General features: G+C 45.6%; 1 protein-coding gene across 1 annotated transcript; it reads right to left on the reverse strand.

Moving 5' to 3' along the window:
* Positions 1-5,842: 5,842 nt before the first annotated feature.
* Positions 5,843-8,844, reverse strand: LOC119305470 (amino acid transporter ANT1-like). The gene is made up of 3 exons (XM_037581980.1): positions 8,608-8,844; positions 6,753-7,397; positions 5,843-6,650 (listed from the first exon to the last, which is right to left on the reverse strand). Exons 1-3 carry the CDS (start codon positions 8,842-8,844, stop codon positions 6,267-6,269), a joined length of 1,266 nt encoding a protein of 421 aa, XP_037437877.1. The 3' UTR covers positions 5,843-6,266.
* Between the last annotated feature and the right edge of the window lie 11,225 nt (positions 8,845-20,069).

Genomic DNA, 20,069 nt, shown 5'->3' on the forward strand with positions numbered 1-20,069 from the left:
ACTAGTGTTCATAGTAGCCCCTGGGTATTTGATACCGGTTCAGTTGCTAAAATTAGTGACTCGAAACAGGAGTTGCAAAATGAACAGAGGCTAGTTAAAGGCGAGGTGACGATGTGTGTTGGAAGTGATTCCAAGGTTGATAAGATCACCATCGCATACTCCCTCTACCTTCAGAATTAGTGTTGACCCTAAATAAATGTTATTTGATGTTTGCGTTGAGCATGAATATGATTGGATCATGTTTATTGCAATACAGTTATTCATCTAAGTCAGAGAATAATTGTTGTTCTGTTTACATGAATAAAACATGGTCATACACTGAATGTAAATGGTTTATTGAATCTTGATCGTAGTGATACACATATTCATAAACTTGATGCCAAAATATGCAAAGTTGATAATGATAGTGCAACATACTTGTGGCACTGCCGCTTAAGTCATATTGGTGTAAAGCGCATGAACAAACTCCATGCAAATGGACTTTTGGAATTCATTTGATACTTGCGAACCATGCCTCATGGGCAAGATGACTAAAACTCCGTTCTCCAGAACAATGGAGCGAGCTAATGACTTATTGGAAATAATACATACCGATGTATGCGGTCCGATGAGTATTGAGGACGCGGCGGGTATCGTTATTTTCTCACCTTCAAAGATGATTTAAGTAGGTATGGGTATATCTACTTGATGAAACACAAGTCTGAAACATTTGAAAAGGTTCAAAAATTTCAGAGTGAACTAGAGAATCATCGTAACAAGAAAATAAAGTTTCTATGATCTAATCGCGGAAGCAAATGTTTGAGTTACGAGTTTGGCCTTCGTTTAAAACAATGTGGAATAGTTTCACAACTCACGCCACCTGGAACACCACAGAGTAATGGTGTGTTCGAACATCGTAATTGTACTTTATTGGATATGGTGCGTTCTATGATGTCTCTTACCGATTCACCACTATCGTTTTTGGGTTATGCATTAGAGACAGCCGCATTCACATTAAATAGGACACCTTCTAAATCCATTGAGATGACACCATATGAACTGTGGTTTGGCAAGAAACCTAAGCTATCATTTCTTAAAGTTTGGGGTTGTGACACTTATGTCAAAAGGCTTCAGCCTGATAAGCTCGAACCCAAATCGGAGAAGTGTGTCTTCATAGGATACCCTAAGGAAACAATTGGGTACACCTTCTACCACAGATCCGAAAGGCAAGATCTTTGTTGCTAAGAATGGATCCTTTCTAGAGAAGGAGTTTCTATAGAAAGAAGTGGGTGGGAGGAAAGTAGAACTTGATGAGGTAATTGTACCTTCTCTCAATTTGGAAAGTAGCACATCAGAGAAATCTGTTCTCGTGATGCGTACACCAACTAGAGAGGAAGCTAATGATGATGATCATGAAACTTCAGATCAAGTTACTACTGAACCTCGTAGGTCAACCAGAGCATGATCCGCACTAGAGTGGTACAGTAATCTTGTTCTGGAAGTCATGTTACCAGAACAAGACAAACCTACAAACTATGAAGAAGCGATGAGCCCAGATTCCGATAAATGGCTTGAGGCCATGAAATCTGAGATGGGATCCATGTATGAGAACAAAGTGTGGACTTTGGTGGACTTGCCCGATGATCGGCAAGCCATTGAGAATAAATGGATCTTCAAGAAGAAGACAGACGATGATGGTAATGTCACCATCTACAAAGCTCGACTTGTTGTGAAAGGTTTTCAAGAAGTTCAAGGAGTTGACTATGATGAGACCTTCTCACCCGTAGCGATGCTTAAGTCAGTCCGAATCATGTTAGCAATTGCCGCATTTTATAATTATGAAATCTGGCAAATGGATGTCAAAACTGCATTCCTTAATGGATTTCTTAAAGAAGAGTTGTATATGATGCAACCAGAAGGTTTTGTCAATCCTAAAGGTGCTAACAAAGTGTGCAAACTCCAGCGATCCATCTATGGACTGGTGCAAGCATATCGGAGTTGGGATATACGCTTTGATGAGGTAATCAAAGCATATGGTTTTATACATACTTATGGTGAAGCCTGTATTTACAAGAAAGTGAGGGGGGGCTCTGTAGCATTTCTGATATTATATGTGGATGACATATTGTTGATCGGAAATGATATAGAATTTCTGGGTAGCATAAAAGGATACTTGAATAAGAATTTTTCAATGAAAGACCTCGGTGAAGCTGCTTACATATTGGGCATCAAGATCTATAGAGATAGAACAAGATGCTTCAATGAGTACATACCTTGACAATATTTTGAAGGAGTTCAAAATGGATCTGTCAAAGAAGGAGTTCTAGCCTGTATTGTAAGGTGTGAAGTTGAGTAACACTCAAAGCCCGGCCATGGCACAAGATAGAGAGAGAATGAAAGTCATTTCCTATGCCTCAGCCATAGGTTCTATAAAGTATGCCATGTTGTGTACCAAACCTGTTGTGTACATTGACATGAGTTTGGTAAGGGGGTACAATAGTGATCCAGGAGTAGATCACTGGACAGCGGTCAAAATTATCCTTATTTACCTAAGAGGACTAAGGAAATGTTTCTCGGCTATGGAGGTGATAAAGAGTTCGTCGTAAAGGGTTACATCGATGCAAGCTTTAACATTGATCCAGATGACCCAGAGTCTCAATCTGGATACATATTGAAAGTGGGAGCAATTAGCTAGAGTAGCTCCATGCAGAGTATTGTACACATAGAAATTTGCAATATACATACGGATCTGAATGTGACTGACCCGTTGACTAAGCCTCTCTCACAAGCAAAACATGATCACACCTTAGTACTCTTTGGGTGTTAATCGCATGGCGATGTGAACTAGATTATTGACTCTAGTAAACTCTTTGGGTATTGGTCACATGGCGATGTGAACTATGGGTGTTAATCACATGATGATGTGAACTAGATTATTGGCTCTAGTGCAAGTGGGAGACTGAAGGAAATATGCCCTAGAGGCAATAATAAAGTTCTTATTTTATATTTCCTTATTCATGATAAAGGTTTATTATTCATGCTATAATTGTATTGATTAGAAACTTAAATACATGTGTGAATAGATAAACAAATACCGTGTCCCTAGTAAGCCTCTACTAGACTAGCTCGTTTATCAAAGATGGTTAAGGTTTCTTAACCATGGACATGTGTTGTCATTTGATAACGGGATCACATCATTAGGAGAATGATGTGATAGACAAGACCCATCCATTTTCTTAGCATAATGATCGTTCAGTTTATTGCTATTGCTTTCTTCATGTCAAATACATGTTCCTTTGACTATGAGATTATACAACTCCCGGATACCGAAGGAATACCTTGTGTGCTACCAACTGTCACAACATAACTGGGTGATTATAAAGATGCTCTACAGGTATCTCTGAAGGTGTTTGTTGGGTTGGCATAGATCAAGATTATGAATTGTCACTTCGAGTATCGGAGAGTATCTCTGGGCCCTCTTGGTAATGCACATCATAAGCTTGCAAGCAAATGACTAAGGAGTTGGTCATGAGGTGATGTATTACGGAACGAGTAAAGAGACTTGCCGGTAACGAGATTGAACTAGGTATGAAGATATCGACGATCGAATCTTGGTCAAGTAACATACCAATGGACAAAGGGAACAATATATGTTGTCATAACGGTTCGACCGATAAAGGTTTTCATAGAATATGTAGGAGCCAATATGAGCATCCAGGTTCCGCTATTGGTTATTGACCGAAGAGGTGTCTCGGGTAATCTCTACATAGTTCTCGAACTCATAGGGTCCGCACGCTTAACATTCGGCGATATTGTATTATATGAGTTATGTGATTTGGTGATTGAATGTTGTTCGGAGTCTTGGATGAGATCACGGACATGGCGAGGAGTCTCAAAATGGTCGAGAGGTAAAGATTGATATATAGGACGATAGTACTCGGACACGGGAAGTGTTCCGGAGTGTATCGGGTATTTATCGGAGTACTAGAGGGGTTACCGGAAACCCTAGGGGGAATATATGGGTCATATGGGCCATGAGAGGAGAGCACACCAGCCCACAAGGGGTGGCTCCCCCCCCTATGGCAGGAGGCCGAATTGGGAGAAGGAAAAAGGGAGTTCGGCCCCCTTTCCTTTCTCTCTTTCCCCTTCCCTTTCTTCTCCGATGAAATATGGAAGGGGGCGCCACTTAGGGAAACCACAAGTAGGATTCGGATCCTACTTGGGGCGCACCCTGGCTGCCTTCCCTCTCCCTCCCACCTATATATATGTCGGGGCGTCCCTAGCACACCCCAGACAATTTCCTAGCCGTGTGCGGCGCCCACCTCCACCATTTACTCCCACGGTCATATCTTCGTAGTGCCTAGGAGAAGCCCTGCGTGGATCACTTCACCATCACAGTCACCATGTCGTCGTGCCGGAACTCATCTACTACCTCGACACCTTGCTGGATCAAGAAGGCGAGGGACGTCACCGAACTGAACGTGTGCAGAACTCGGAGGTGTCGTACGTTCGGTACTCGATCAGTGGAGCGCGAAGTTCGACTACATCAACCGTGTTACGCTTCCGCTTACGGTCTACGAGGGTACGTAGACACACTCTCCCCCTCGTTGCTATGCATCTCCATGGATAGATCATTGTGTGTGCATAGAATTTTTTTCCATGCAACGTTTCCCAACAGATTGGGGCAGTGAAAAATATTTCAGTGGCGCTTTTGATTTACCCACTGAATGGTTGAATTGCTTATTTTTATGAAATGAGTTCACCAATAATGTGAAGTATGCTCAGGAAGAGCACTCGAGAACCACTTCTCTTCTCAAGCCCCAATAGCATGTAGAAGAGAATTTCTTATAAAGAGGGTCCAACTCTTTCTCCACACGCGGAGTGGTACTAAACTTCCTACCACATGCCATGTCCTTTTTATACACTATAGAATCGAAGTCGCTCACATACACGAGCATACACTCACCTCTATGAACGCACACATGCACACCCTATCACCATGAACCTCCGAGAGACTGGGCTGACACATCAGTCGTCGACGGAAACGTCTCCTCACACGGAAGACGGAACGCACATCGCTGGAAGGCCTGAAATAAATCCAAAAAATGCAAGCATCAATTTCAAGTCTAGGACTTGAACTCTAGTGGGCCGGGATACCACTGTACTCTAGCCATCCAACCACATGTTGGTTCGCCACCACATCTCTTGTCATGACACCGACATGGGCTCTCAGAGATTTTCTGAAATTGTTGGATGGGCCTAAAGCCCACCCTATATTTCAACATTGTGGACATACAAATTTATTTGTTGAGAAGATGGAGTTATTTAAGCAAAGAAGTGAACAAACTCTAATGGGGGTACACATCAAAACTTCCGTTTGTCTAACATTTCTTAATGATCTATATAACTTACTTGAATCCCAAAGTTCGCTTATACATTAATTTCTTATTCTCATTCAAGGGTTTTAAATGTGTGCAAGTATGGTTCTCTCTGAAATATGTACTGCATTTGTTCTGTTGGGACTCGGGAGACGGTTTTCTTCCGCAGAGCCTTAACCTCTAGCTCATGAGACCCTTATACGGATATTCCACTAAATTTGGCACGGACTTCACGCACATGAGCATCTAGCATCACAAAAAGAATTCAATTGTTTTTGAATTCTTTTACTATTTTAAGTGAATTTACTGTCCACCTCGGATGCAGATGCACCCTTATATTCTTAAAATCCGATTGTGCAAGCTATCATGTTGGTCCCTTTTCAGAACACCTATGCAGCCACAGCAAAAAATTGTAGATTGAATTCACCACATCCTCATTTTAACTAAACATTGGGGGGAGAATGCCCCAAGGATCCTTCCTCGTTTTTATACGACTAAACTCTTACTCTAGTGAGACTGCATGTTCTTATTTCAAATAACTGAAAATGCCATCAATTTTTTGAGGCGATCTTTCGGCGCAGCAAAGCACCCTACTGCTTAGTACTCGTAACATAAGCTACCATGCGCTACCTGAAATTCCAAATCGAGGCTCAAAATAATCACCTCAGGATTCTAGTAGATCTTTGTGCCTTACAGCTAGGCTTCCTTCGAGTCCAATCCTGATGAACATTTTCTTGAATAATCTCTCAAATCCATTTTTTTTCTTTTCGTCGTCTTCTTTTAGATGGTGTTTCTTTTCTATTGCTTTCTCTCATGTGCATTAGAATTTGTCATGTGGTTTATAATTACACCTGACCTGTACACACCAGCATAGTTCTTGGCCATTTTGATCTTGGTCAATGTGACAAGTTAGAGAGCAGTGAAGGTTCCATAGACAGCAAAAACAAGGCCAAAGAGAAGGAAACCGTAGTCCAGCAGGCGTCGCCACAAGCTCATCGAAGACCCCACAATGCTGAGATGGAAGGCAGTAGGCAGCACGAAAGCGAGCAGAGCACACACCGTGCTCCCGACGAAGGCGATGAAGGCCCCAAATGCAGGCACGTACGATGCCACCACAGCAAGGATGGTCACCACCATGATGCGGCTTGCGTGCAAGGCTAACCAATTGGGGCCACCGACATTCTGTGAAAACTTCTGAAAGCACTGACTCGATCTGATTCTCGCCTCAACGATCTCATGGATCGGGTGCATCATGACCGGAAATGTGAATGCTAGTGCAATGCATAGGCCAATCTGTAAAATTTAAATCTTCCAACTGTTAGCTTGGTACAACCGTCATTACTTCAGCAAATTCAAATCTGATCACACCAAATAAGTTACAAAAAGTGGACTAACCTTAACTGCAGAAGAAGACCAGCTGTTGGGAAGATTAAGTGTTACGATGTCCTTGGTGGCTTCACCATAAGCCAAGTATCCGCACACTCCAAAACATGCATACACAAACATGATACATACAAGTGCTTGAGAAAGCACCCATTTGAATTTTTTCCGTTCCGCCATCGATGCTTCCAGTGCCAGAGTCATGCTGAACCCTTCAAAGCAGAAAAGTGCAACCCCAAAAGAGAAAGGTATCGCCCAAAGCCCATTAAAAGCACTTCTATCAGCAAATGGATGGTCGAAAAGCCGTATGTCCTCTTTAATAACTATGGCCATCGCTAGGACATTGCATGCATCTGCAAATATGCTGAAAGGTGAAAGGGAGGACAGCGAGCGAACGAAGGAGAGTGCAATTTGCATAGGCAGGAGGACGGCAAAGATGAAGCCGTCTGGTGACATGAACTGGGTAAGCATGGAGTGGAGATTCTGAGCAATGAATATCAGGTAAGCAACAGAACCGCCGGCTTGAGAAAGGAAGATGAAGATTTCTGTCGAGCATCGACCGATTGTCCCAAAACACTTCTGACCCAAATCCCCGTATGTGTAGAGAACATCACATGGCTCTTCTGTTTCTTCCTCTTCCAGTTTATCTCTACACTCCACCTTCAGATAGAAAATACACCAATTAAATTACACAGCTGAAAAATGGTAATGCATTCGTCAAAAGTAAAGTTGGTCAGTTTATAAGAGTAAAAGATTCGTCATAATGCACACAAAAAAAATCACCATAAAAGTAGTGCCAATTATTGTGAACTAAGCCAAATAAAGTTCTTAGGCTTAGTCCAACTGAAAGCATTGAGCATGCTCAACGAGCAACAGGAAAAGTAGAATACACATGTTTAACCATTTAGGGCCTGTTCAGAAAAATAAATAAATAACATTTGGCTCTCGGGGTCACATTCCACTTTAAAAATCAAAAAATGCACTCATCCCAAAAAATTCAAAATGAATCTCAAATGTAAATGACTCAATTTGAAGTTCTGAGAAAAACACAACAGATGGGTGAACTGTGGATAAATAACAAAGCAAAGTTTTCTTTCACAATGTGAAAACGGTATTCTAGTCTCTTTAGTTTTTTCTTAAACCCGGTTTGAATTCGTCTTTACAAAAACTTGTTACATGACTCACTCTAATATAAAACTTTTTAACTCAGTTTTTGAATATTTTGGAATAAAGAGATCATGCGATCCCAAGAGCCAAAAATCCACTTGTAGGAAAATACCTCATTTATTTTTATTTTTGCACGCATGGCAAATAATCATACTCATTAACAAAAATTTACACGTTGATATTTCATCTCGTAGATACATGTATGAGTTTTTTTTTGTATATATGCACATTATTGTTCTTTCAGAAACCAACTAAGGGTAAAATCGTCCAAGACATGATACTTCCGGGGGAACAAAATAGCGCAATCCTTAAAATCCAATATAGTGACGGTATATCACGTTATAGCGAACGATTGTCCACCGATTTCATAACGAGACAATGCTTAGAACCCTCTATTTTTTTCATTGGATACTTAAGGGGTTAAGCGAGCTCAAAAAAAAAAGATGAGAGAGGAACAGAGCCACACAAATAATTTGTGGGTAAACTGTATTTTCTGCACTACTAATGGCGATTGAGATCTTCAAATCATCACAATACTTGGAAGTTTAAGCACGAACGTCATCCAGTTTATCATGAACAGTTCACCCAATCTGCATATAGACAGAATGCATTGCAGCTCCAATATTCTTTGGCTTAAACCCAGATAATCAGCGGGAGAGAAACAAAAGAGTAAGATGCCAAGCAAATTTGGGTAGATACTGACGAGGAGGAGCATGCAGTAGAGCGTGGCGCAGCCGGCGGCGGCGACTCCGAGGGTTCCCGCGAGCCAGCCGGCGGCGCGGAAGGCGTAGGGCAGGCCCAGCACCCCCGTGCCGACGATGGACACCACCACGTTTCCCAGCGTCTGCGCCCACGTCGCTCCGCCGCCGCACCCGGATCCCTCAGCGGCGGCGCCCCCGTCCTCCCGCGCCAGCAGCGGCGCCGCCTTTGCGTCCGCCATCCTCAGCAGCAATCGCGTACGTGTCGAGAGGGCAGAGATAAATTTGGCTTTCGGAGTTGTGTTTGGTGCGCGAGGCCTCGACACGTACGGCTCACGAGGTATTATGTGTGCCGTGGTTTTGTCTTGGGCGTGAGTGAGTGACTGGGACGTGTAAAGCGCACGAGGGAAGCACACATTTCCCTAAAAAAAAAAGGAAGCACACATGATTTTCTGTCGTGATTATATGAAGTTTTTTTATGAGATGTGATTATATTTTTTTTCAAGAGTACGCAAATCGCGTACCTTAATTTTATAGAAGGGGAGCAACAAGTTTACAAGAGAGGCCAAAGAGAAGATGATCACCCCTCCTTGGCAACACCCGGACGCACCCAACACCATTACAATCCTACTCTCTCACAAAGCGTGACAACCCTCCTACCCCTAGACCTGCATCCCTTCACTCGCGAATAACTCTTAAGATCACTTCCACCAGCTCCGAAGGGGCTAGCTGTTGGGTTGTTCTATTGAAAACACACGCGTTGCGTTGTTTCCACAAGGCTCAAGCCGCCGCTGTCACCATCGAGTCGAAACTTCTCTTGAGATGTTTCCGAAACCCTTTCCTTGTCTCCAGCCACCAGTGCAGTAACTCATCCTCTCTGGTCGGTCATACCACGGCCAAGTTAAGCTCATGTAAGCATCTATGCCACACTTCCCTAGCATAAACACATTGGATAAATATGTGTTCAGCGTTGTCTTCGTCTTGTAAGCATGTGAAGCAGTTTGAAGGGCGGTCTTGCAGCCCAGGCCTAGGTCTCCGGTCCGAAGTCCAGATGCGGTGCTGTATAGCCAACCAGATGAAGATTTTGCACTTGAGGGGCGCCCAGTTCTTCCAGATGCAAGAAGCATACGCCACCTGCTCAATCCCCTGACACAAACGATAGTACGTCGATCTCGCAGTATATATCCCCGACGGATCAGCCGGCCAAGAGAAACAGTCTGCCCTGGCTGCCTCCCTGGGCAGTGTACTAATAGCCAGATTGAGGTGCACTAGCTGCATATGCCCCATGAATGTGAGAACACCAACCATATCTTGCAGCCATCTGCTATTCTCCAACGCGTCTCTCACCGTGTGCCGGTTCCTGGTACGGGTATCAACCATGCTATGCAGTAAAGGTGCGATATCCACTACCGCAAAGCCATGAATCCATCTATACCTCCAGAACAGGACCTTACTGCCATCTCCCACATCGATCTTGACTAGACTGTCAAAAACCTCTGGCATCTCTGTCCTCCAGCATGGTCAGACCCTGCCATGGCCTCGTGGGATCCGTCCTCTTAAGCCATTCCCATCTCACTCTCAACGCAAGACCTTGCAATTCCAAATCTCTGACACCCAACCCACCCAAATATGTGGGTCTGCAAATCGTACTCCAGGCCACCAAGCACTGTCCACCGTTTACCTTATCCTTGCCCGCCCAAAAGAACGCTCTCATCCATTGGTTGATCTCTTCCAATACGCACTTGAAAGCTTCCGCAATCATGAAATGGTGAATGGGTTTAGCTGCAATCACAGACTTGGCCAACACCAGCCGGCCCGACCTCTGAATTAGCCCTCGTTGCCATGTCGGGGCTGCCTTCTTCGCTTGATCTAACAGGGGCTGCCACTCTGCCCTAGTAAGCTGGTGGCTCGCCAACTGAAGCCCGAGGTATTTGCAAGGGAAATTCCCCACCTCACATTACAGGATAGCCTCCACACGCCTCCTGTCCTGAGCATCTCCTTGAATCAAAACCGCCAAAGATTTTTGATAGTTGATCTTCAGCCCCGACGCCTCCCCAAACAACCATAGTGCTTCCTTCACAAACCTCAGATCCATCACCGTGGGCTTAACGAACAGCGCCACATCGTCGGCATAGATAGGAACACTTTGGTCCGCCGAGATCCCAGTGAATTTGCTCATCACTCCCATACTCGCAGCCTTTGACATGATCTTGGACAACACGTCCATCGCAATGACAAACAGCAACGGAGACACCGGATCCCCTTGCCTTAGTCCCTGGACATGATCAAAGCTTCTTCCCGGACATCCATTCACCAATACTTTCGTGTTAGCTGTTTTGAGAAGTATGGAAACCCATGTCATCCATTTGTCACCAAATCCCTTATGAGCTAGCACCTTGAACAAGAATGGCCAAGCGAGCGAATCAAACGCTCTGGATATGTCTAATTTTAGAAACACTCTCGCCTCCTTCGGTGCATGTATCTTCCTAGCCACTTGTCTCACCAAAATGAAATTGTCATGTAAGTGTCTCCCACAAATGAAAGCCGATTGGTTCGCCGTCACGATCTCCTTCATCCTCCTCCTGACTCTATTCGCGAGCAGCTTAGCGAAGATCTTCGCAACACTGTGGGTGAGGCTAATGGGACGAAAATCCCCCACCTCCTCGGCTTCCGGCTTCTTTGAGATGAGCACAATGTGCGCTTGGTTAAGCTTGTTGAAACCTCTTCCGTCCCCCACAAACAACTTCATTAGCACTGCCATGACATCATACTTTATGATGTGCCACGCCTTCTGGTAAAAAGCTGCAATAAAGCCGTCCGGTCCTGGTGCTCGATCCGGAGGTAACTCTTTGATGGTGTTCCACACTTCTTCCTCCGTGAAGATCTCATCCAGCTCGGACAAATCATGAGTCTCCATGTCTAAGAACTCGAGATCCACATCCGCCTCCCTCGCATGAGCAGTACCGAGTAGCTGCTCATAGGCCTCCAAAAAGATGTCTTCCTTCCGCCTCTGATCTACAATCAGTTCACCATTGTATCTCACATGAGGGATAAAATTCTTGGAGCGACGTCCATTAGCCACCACCTGGAAAAGTTTAGTATTTGCGTCCCCCTCCCTGATCCACTTAAGGCGCGATATCTTCCTTTCAATAGTCCGCTGCAAGGAGGCCAAGCCCAACAACGCATGCTTTAAACTGCCCCGAAGCCATCTCTCTTCTGCCAAAAGGTCACGATCTTCCATCGCCCGATCCATCTTTAGGATAATGTAGTTCGCAATGGCTAACTGGATTCTAATGTTACCCATCTTCTTCTGACCCCATGCCTGAAGGGCGGCCGCCGTTTTGCGAAGTAAGAAATCCAGTCTCTTAAACGGGTCAAAGATCTCGTGAGGGCACACCCAGGCATCTTGAACCGTTTGCTCGAACCCATCCAGCTTGAGCCAACACATCTCAAAATGAAATCTCTTCTTCGCACAAAAAGGCGCCGAGGTTGTAAGGTGCAACGGTGCATGGTCCGAAATGTTAGAGCTCAACGCTTGCAGCAACATCTTCGGGTAGGCAAGCTCCCAATCCACCGATATCAATACCCGATCTATTTTTGTGAGCACTGGTTGCTCTCTTTCATTAGACCACGTAAATCTCCTTCCATGTAGGTGAGGTTCCTTGAGCTCACAATCATCCACGAATTCCTTGAAACTCCTCATAATCCTATGGTTCAAATTATTGTTGCTCTTCTCGTCCGCCCTCAGAATCATGTTAAAATCGTCAAGCAACATCCAAGGCCCCGGGCACATTGCCCTTCTGTTATGTAGTTCAACAAGAAACTGCATCTTCGCCTCATCCCCTTGTGGACCGTAGACCACCGTCACCCACCAATCAAAGCCATCCTTGGAGTGAACCCTCCCCATGATCGCATGGGAGTCCACTACAATGTTATCAATGCTCCACACCGTCAAGTCCCACCCCAATAGAATACCCCCTCGGGTCTCCACCGCCGGCACGTAAGCGAAGCCATCAAAAGATGGCCCCAAACTTTGCATAGCAATATAAGAGTCAATTACATCGAGCTTCATCTCTTGTAGACCTACAATGTTAACCTTAGCCTCTCCCACAAACTCCCTCACCGCATTCCTTTTGGCCGGGTTATTAAGCCCCCGCACGTTCCAACAAAGTACCTTAGGGTTTCAATCCATCGAAACCCAATTGGCACCACCCAGGAAGAACACCCCACATAACTCATGCCGCTCCCAACACTACCGAGGATCCAACTGCCATGTCTCTCACCGATGGCATCTCCTTCCCGAACAAAGCAGCGATGACTCGGATGTGCTGCTCCTTTAATGGTGAATCAAAGATCTCAGCCAGCTCGGCAATGTTATCCTCATTGCCATCCAAATCCTCCGGAACAATGCCAAGCGCCCGCATGAGCACGTTCTCTGCCTGAGTCGCCTTGCACAATTTGCTTGCTGGAGCCCTCTTAGATCCCCTGGTCGTTTGTCGAGGAGTGAAAGGTTCAACTTCTGGCCTAAGCGACGATTGCACCTCCATGAGAAGCGGGGGAGCCAACTTACGCACTAATGCGTTACAAAACCACTTAAGCTTGCCGTAAGCCACAACCTCCTGAGGTATCATCCTTGTCGTGCATGCCTGAATCTGGTTTTGCATGTCCAAACCAACGTGCCGATCCGCCTACAACTCCCTGCCCCCTTGAGAAGACGCCACTTATCCCAGCTCCATATCCCGCTCCACGCTTCCCGGGATCTGTTCCTCAATCATAGGCGAAATCCGATCCGCAGTCAGTTGCGGGGCCGCCTGCCTGGAATCTGGCGACCGGTCCACCCCATCCTGCTTCACACCGTCCGGGGAGGGTCCCAACGCACCAACCTCCATCCGCACCAGCTGTCCCACCGTAGCCAGCAGCCCCACCTCGTGTCTCCCACCAACCATGTCGCCATCCTCCAGAACCTGGTCTGGGCCAGCCATCTCCTGCGCAACCACATGCAATGATATTTCCGGCTCCACCACCAACTGCCTGTCCTCCCTCTCCCCATCCAATCCCCACACAACAATCAACTCCTGTGGCACGACCTCGGGGTTAACCACGAGAGGTCCCACCACATCCAGCCGCGGCCTCTTGTCCACACCTGCTTCCCCTCCGATGTGATTATACTCAAGTTGAGATTGATGAACTAGTGTCAAAAGAGTTCACGCATGACAATGGACACAAATTAAATAAATATGTGCTTAGAAATACTACCTCTCTCTCAGTTTACAGGGCATGCGCGTACTCCTAGGTCATCAATTTGACCAACCTAATACAAGTCATATATTACAAAATATATACCAATATAAAGTTCAGATGTTCTAGTTTCAAACGATATAATTTTTGTGTTATATAGTTTATATTAGGGTGATAAAATTGGCAACCTAGGTATACGCGTAGGACTTGTAAACTGAAACGGAGGTAGTATGAAAAATCGTAATATTCATTGCATAGTTATTGCTCACCTAACCGAAGAGCCCACATCTTCATCTTTTGCTATAATTCTCTCTCGACCTAACAATCCCTCCAACTACAAGCAATTAACCAAAGTGGTGGCATGGAGCATCCAACTGCTAGTACCTCTGCTCAAAAACCTTGCATGTTCTTTTTCAGTGTGACATGTACTTCAAAATCATCTATAGTCTGTACAGAGATCACCATTACCCACATAAAAATCATAGAGCAACAGAAAATGCTACTTACTAAGTGTGATTGCATAAAGTTACCCCTGATACTAAACCTCATATTAGTGCATGTTTCTGCTAATTATTTTTTTATCACACCCTCATGCATCAATAAAGCCAAAAGAACATCAACTAAAAAACAAATAGAGAAGTGAACCTATGTTTGTGAAAAAGAAAGCAAGATGAAACCAACATACAGTTCTTGATGTAACACATCTAATAACTGTAAATGTGAATAAAAGAGACAACATTTGTGGAGAAGTGGGCAACATGAAACTCAAATTGGATTGCCAAAGCAATAAGTAATCTTTATTCTGCCTCAGAGAACTAAAGGGGATATTCCGCCATTACATCAGTAGAGAAGCATGTAGTTCCAGATGGGATCTACAAAATAATCTAAGATACAATCATAAATTAGCTGTGTCACAATGAGCCAAATTGGACACCGCAAAGACTTTGCACATCATAGCAAGTGCTTATTGTCTTCTCAATGGCAAATGTTTCAGCTACACATGCACACAGATTGTAACTTAGTTGGTTTTCAGCTATGATGAGATGCCAAAACCAAGTCCAACCAAACTCATACACATGGTATTCTAAAATAATGTGCATCATTCCTGGACGCGGGCAGAGCAAGCAGCCAACGGCAATAACCTCTGGCTCCCCTCTATCGATGCCACCGTTGCTGTCAATCTGGGACACCTGACCGCTCAAAGCCATGTTGCATGACGGAGGAGGTAGACCGAGAGGACTTAATGTGGGTGCCGAGGTGGATCGGGGAGACTGCCGTGCTGGAGATGGCACATCACGAGCTTTGGCATGCTGCAACGAACATACATTATTAAAGTATAAATACGCAACAAAGCCAACATCACAAAAACAATAGGACAATATAATATTGTTGGAACAAAAGGTGTATCAATCATCAAATTTGTTTGACCTACAAACCAGCCTAGGAGAAGATCATCTATGTGAGAAAACCAAGCATCAACTCAGTTAGTGGAAAACTGAGCATAACATTGTAAGCAAGAAAAGATAAATAACTAAACAAAATAAGTTATCTCGGCAAGCAGCCACTATGCGGCCCCTCTCATCACCACCATTCTGCTCATCTATTTCCTCAGCCCCTCTACTGTCTAAAGTCTAAACAAAGTTGCAAGCTTTTCTGGAAACAAGAAAGCTTATCATCTTTGCTTCTGAAGGAAAACCTTGAAATTCCTCACCATTGCATAGGTGCAGTTTACAATAAAGCTAACCTGGTTTTACCAAACGGGAAATAAAGCCACAATCAGTAGATAAGCTAACAATTAACAACTATGAATAGATCATTGACGCTTTTCAAGTTGAAGTAGTAGTTCAGCACTATAATATCTGGTGGATTCGGAAATTATTTGGAGTTTTACATATGATCTACTTCAAATAATTCAAGAAAAAAATTCTAATTCTGTATTCAACACTGAACTTCTAACCCAGGCTCATCATATCGCTATTTTTTACTGCACTTCTGGGCAGCCTAGATTATATGTGGTACATGCACATGCTATTCATATGGTCGTACCATTCAGCTAACAAAATGAATTAATTCATCTTGGAGATTTACTCCACCAAGCACAAATACTGAATGATGAATCAGACACCAGACTTTTATTTGATTAGGAGGCTACCTCTAGAAATAGTAGCACATGAGGACATGACTTATGTAAGGGAATATTTCACCGTATGTGGTTTTGGTGATTGATGACAATGCATTTGCGGACTAATCGTGTGCATTAAGCATTTCAGATATCTTAGGTCTAGGAACAAGACGATTCGGTGCCCCTCGGAGCCTAGTGAAGACGGTGTTTCTCTTTGTTTCTTTTCGGTGGATTTGAGTCATAGGAAAGCCGTACTATTAAGAGGGGTCCCCGTCGGAAAGGTTTGGGTGGAATCAACACGTACACGTCTATTCCTTTGCACCACCTTTCCTTTGCTTCTCTGGAGCACCGACCGTTTATTCGTGTCTTTGCAAAATGAAGGACTTCAAGTGGTAGTGTGTTGTGGCATGCGGTAGTACTGCTCAAGGGAGAAGTAGTACCGCAGCAGCCCACGGTAGTACCGGCCAGGGACGCGGTAGTACCACGTGATGCGGTAGTACTGCTCCTTGGACGCGGTAGTACCGTGGCCTCTAGCCCAGCACAGTAACCCGCGCGAAAGTAGGGGCGGATGTAATTTTTTACATCCGAGCCCTACGCGGTAGTACCGCTCCCTGCATGCGGTAGTACCGTGTCGGATTTTTGCACAGATCGAAACTCAGCGGAAATAGTTACGGATGTAATTTTATTCGCCCGTGCCTTCCTAGCCTCGACAAACCCTGCCTTGGGGTAGTACCGCAAGGGCGCGCGGTAGTACCGCTCCGGCGGTTCTACCATTCATTGCTTCAATGCAACAGGGGGGTCGTCTGGTTCCTGCCGTGCAAGCGATAGTACTGTAGTGCCTTGCGGTAGTACCACAGGCCCTTGCGGTAGTACCGCATGTCACGGACTGGATAAGTGGGTAACGGTTGGATTTGTCCGCTCACTATATAAGGGGGGTCTTCTTCTCCGAGTTGACCACCTCTTCCATCCCTAAGCTCCATTGTTGCTCCAAGCTCCATTTTTGCCCGATCTCTCTTCCTAGCTAATCAAACTTGTTGATTCTCTAGGGATTGGTTGAGAAGGCCTCGATCTACACTTCCACCGAGAGAAATTTGATTCCCCCCGCTAATCCCTTGCGGATCTTGTTACTCTTGGGTGTTTGAGCACCCTAGACGGTTGAGGTCACCATGGAGCCATAGTCCATTGTGGTGAAGCTTCATGATGTCGTTAGGATCGGAGCCTCCAATTAAGTTGTAGAGATTTCCCCAACCTTGTTTGTAAAGGTTCAGTCGCCGCCTCCAAAGGCACCAATAGTGGAATCACGGCATCTCGCATTGTGTGAGGGCATGAGGAGAATACGGTGGCCCTAGTGGCTTCTTGGGGAGCATTGTGCCTCCACACCGCTCCAACAGAGACGTACTTCCCCTCAAAGGGAAGGAACTTCGGTAACACATCCTCGTCTCCATCGACTCCGCTCTTGGTTATCTCTCACATTTACTTGTGCAAGCTTATATTGGGTTGTATCCTTTGCTTGCTTGTGTGCTTGTTGTTGTTGCATCATATAGGTTGCTCATCTAGTTGCATATCTAGACAACCTACTTTGATGCAATATTTAATTTGGTAAACAAAAGCTAAAAATTGTTAGTTGCCTATTCGCCCCCCCCCTAGTCAACTATATCGATCCTTTCAATTGGTATCAGAGCCTCATCTCTTTATTAAGGACTTTATCGTCCGAAAAGTATGGTTGACACCGTAGACAGTGAGGAGGAGCACCCCGATGTGAATCCTTCCTCGTCTACAGCTGATGGGGATCCCCGGTCTCATGTGAGGAATTCAATGCGGCTTTGGAAACACTGAAAACCTCCATGACGACCGACGTCAAAGGCATGTTCAAGGAATTCCTTGATGGTCTTAAGTTATCCACCGCACCGTTGGAAGTGGTCGCTCCCACTAACAAGGTGGCGGATGCTAACTCTGATAAGGGGGGAGCTTCTAGTGATAAAATTCCCTTGCCTAGTGGTAGAAGTGGAAACGACATCTTTGCCCATGTTGAACGACCTCTTACTTATGGAGGACCGGTACCCTCCACTCATTTAAATCATGTTGGTCCTCCTCCTAAGTTTGTGAAAAATGAGGATTTTGCCTCTTGGGTCTACCATTTTAAACATCGTTTAAATCATAGTAACACTAACCTTTGGAGAATTATTGAGCAAGGTTTCTACCCGCATGACCCGAGCAACTTCACCCCTAGAGAAGCCGCGGATAATCAATTCAACGAGTCTGCTCTCTTCATTATTCAAGATGCAATTCCACCCGAAGATATTGCTCATCTCCAACCTTTCACCATGGCCAATGAAGCTTGAGAACATGTTTCCATTTACAAGGGAAGCACAAGCATTCAACGCTCCAACTATGAAGTGGTGCAAGATGAAGCCGATGAGTTTGCGATGAATGAAGATGAAGAACCTCGTGAGCTCTACCGGATATTAACCACTCTCGCAGTCTCACTCTAAGATCATGGGAGCAAGGATACGAATGACAATTGGATCAAGCGCAAGTTTCTCAAAGCCATGATGCCTTACCACAAGGCCATGTCATCCGTCATCCGTCAAAGGCCGGACTTTGATACCTTGTCCTCAAGTGAAGTGTTGGATGAGTTTGTTTCTATGAGAATCTTGGACAAGACCGCCGACAATGCGGTGATGCGCTCTCAACGGGTGAAGAAACCCAACCTTGCTTCAAAGGCCAAGGCTAGTATGGAAGAGGAGGATGAAGAGGAAGAAGAGGAGAGTAATCCCGAAGATACAAAATATGATTATCATGAGCACATGGCTCTCGCTTCAAGGCAATTTTCGAGCAATAAGAACTCAAGGCCCAACTTCAACAAGAACAACTCAAGTGGCACCAAGGGCAAGCAACGTGTGAGAAGATGCTATAATTGTGGTAATGTGAGCCACTTTGTTGGGGAGTGCCCTTACGAGAAGCGGGAAGAAAATGGTGGCAAGCTTATCCGAAAAGACAAGGCCATGTCCTTCCCCAACAAGAACAACTTCACCAAGAAGACTCCTCCCAAGGGGTTGGTGGCACAAGAAGAGTACAATGAGGATGATGATGATGATGATGAAGACGGTGAGGCAATGGCCATGGCCTCCGTTGCCCTTGCCACAACGGTGTCCCTCTTCGAATCACCCAACGAGAACATCACCGCCAAGTGCCTCGACTTTGTTCATCTTCTCTCTTGCATTCTTACTTCACCTCTTCCTCTTTCTCTTCCGTCTCGTTCCTAAGATCTCGGGACGAGATCTCTTGTTAGTGGAGGAGAGTTGTAACGCCCCAGATTCGATGCGCCAGGTGTCCTCCAGTTATTCGCCGTCATTGCCATGTAATTTGCTTGCGTGTTGCATTTTGCCATGTCATCATCTACATATCATCTGCATGTTTTCCAAAACTTGCATCCGTTTGGGTTCCCTCGGTTCTCTCCGTTGTCCATTCTGAGCCCAACCACACTCGCACGCGCCCGTCGCCCCTCTCAGACCTTGCTTCGTGAGCGGGATAAAAAGTTCTCGGATTGGGCCGAGATTTGCCGAGTGGCCTTGGTATATCACCGGTAGACTTCCTGTCAAATTTCGTTCCATTTGGAGGTCGTTTGATGCCCCAACGGTTAACCACGTAGCCCAAAACCCCCTTCTCTTTGCAGCCCAGCCCCTCTTAACCACATCCCATGAGCCCATCCTAACCCCCTCCTTACTCTCGGTCGTTCGATCACGATCGTGTGGGCGAAAACCGCACCAAATTTGGACACTCCTAGCTCCCTCTACCTATAAATAAACACCTCCCCCCGAAAAATCTCGCAGTCCAAACCCTAGCCTTCCTCTTCCTCCCGCCGCCGGACGTGTCCACTTGCGCCGGATATGTCCACCGCCCCGCAGCCACGCCGCTCCGGCCAATCCCGTAATGCCACGTCATCGCCGCCGCCGCCCTCCACCACTCCCGCACCGCCACGTCACCGCCGCCAGCGCCCCACTTCGCCGCGCCACCCGGGGCCCAGATCCGGCCCGCCCTGGGCCGAACCGGGCCGCGCCGGGCCCGTCCTCCACCGCCGCTCGCCCGCGCTCGCCTCCCGGTCGC

The sequence above is a fragment of the Triticum dicoccoides genome, chromosome 5B, assembly GCF_002162155.2.
Source record: "Triticum dicoccoides isolate Atlit2015 ecotype Zavitan chromosome 5B, WEW_v2.0, whole genome shotgun sequence".
NCBI lineage: Eukaryota > Viridiplantae > Streptophyta > Magnoliopsida > Poales > Poaceae > Triticum > Triticum dicoccoides.

Excerpts from the sequence above, each read along its gene's own strand:
- LOC119305470 (XM_037581980.1), bottom strand. The coding sequence starts at position 8,844 with ATGGCGGACGCAAAGGCGGCGCCGCTGCTGGCGCGGGAGGACGGGGGC. Across the intron at positions 7,398-8,607 it reads TCTACTGCATGCTCCTCCTC|GTGGAGTGTAGAGATAAACT; the intron begins GTCAGTATCTAC and ends TTCTATCTGAAG. Across the intron at positions 6,651-6,752 it reads GGTCTTCTTCTGCAGTTAAG|ATTGGCCTATGCATTGCACT; the intron begins GTTAGTCCACTT and ends TAAATTTTACAG.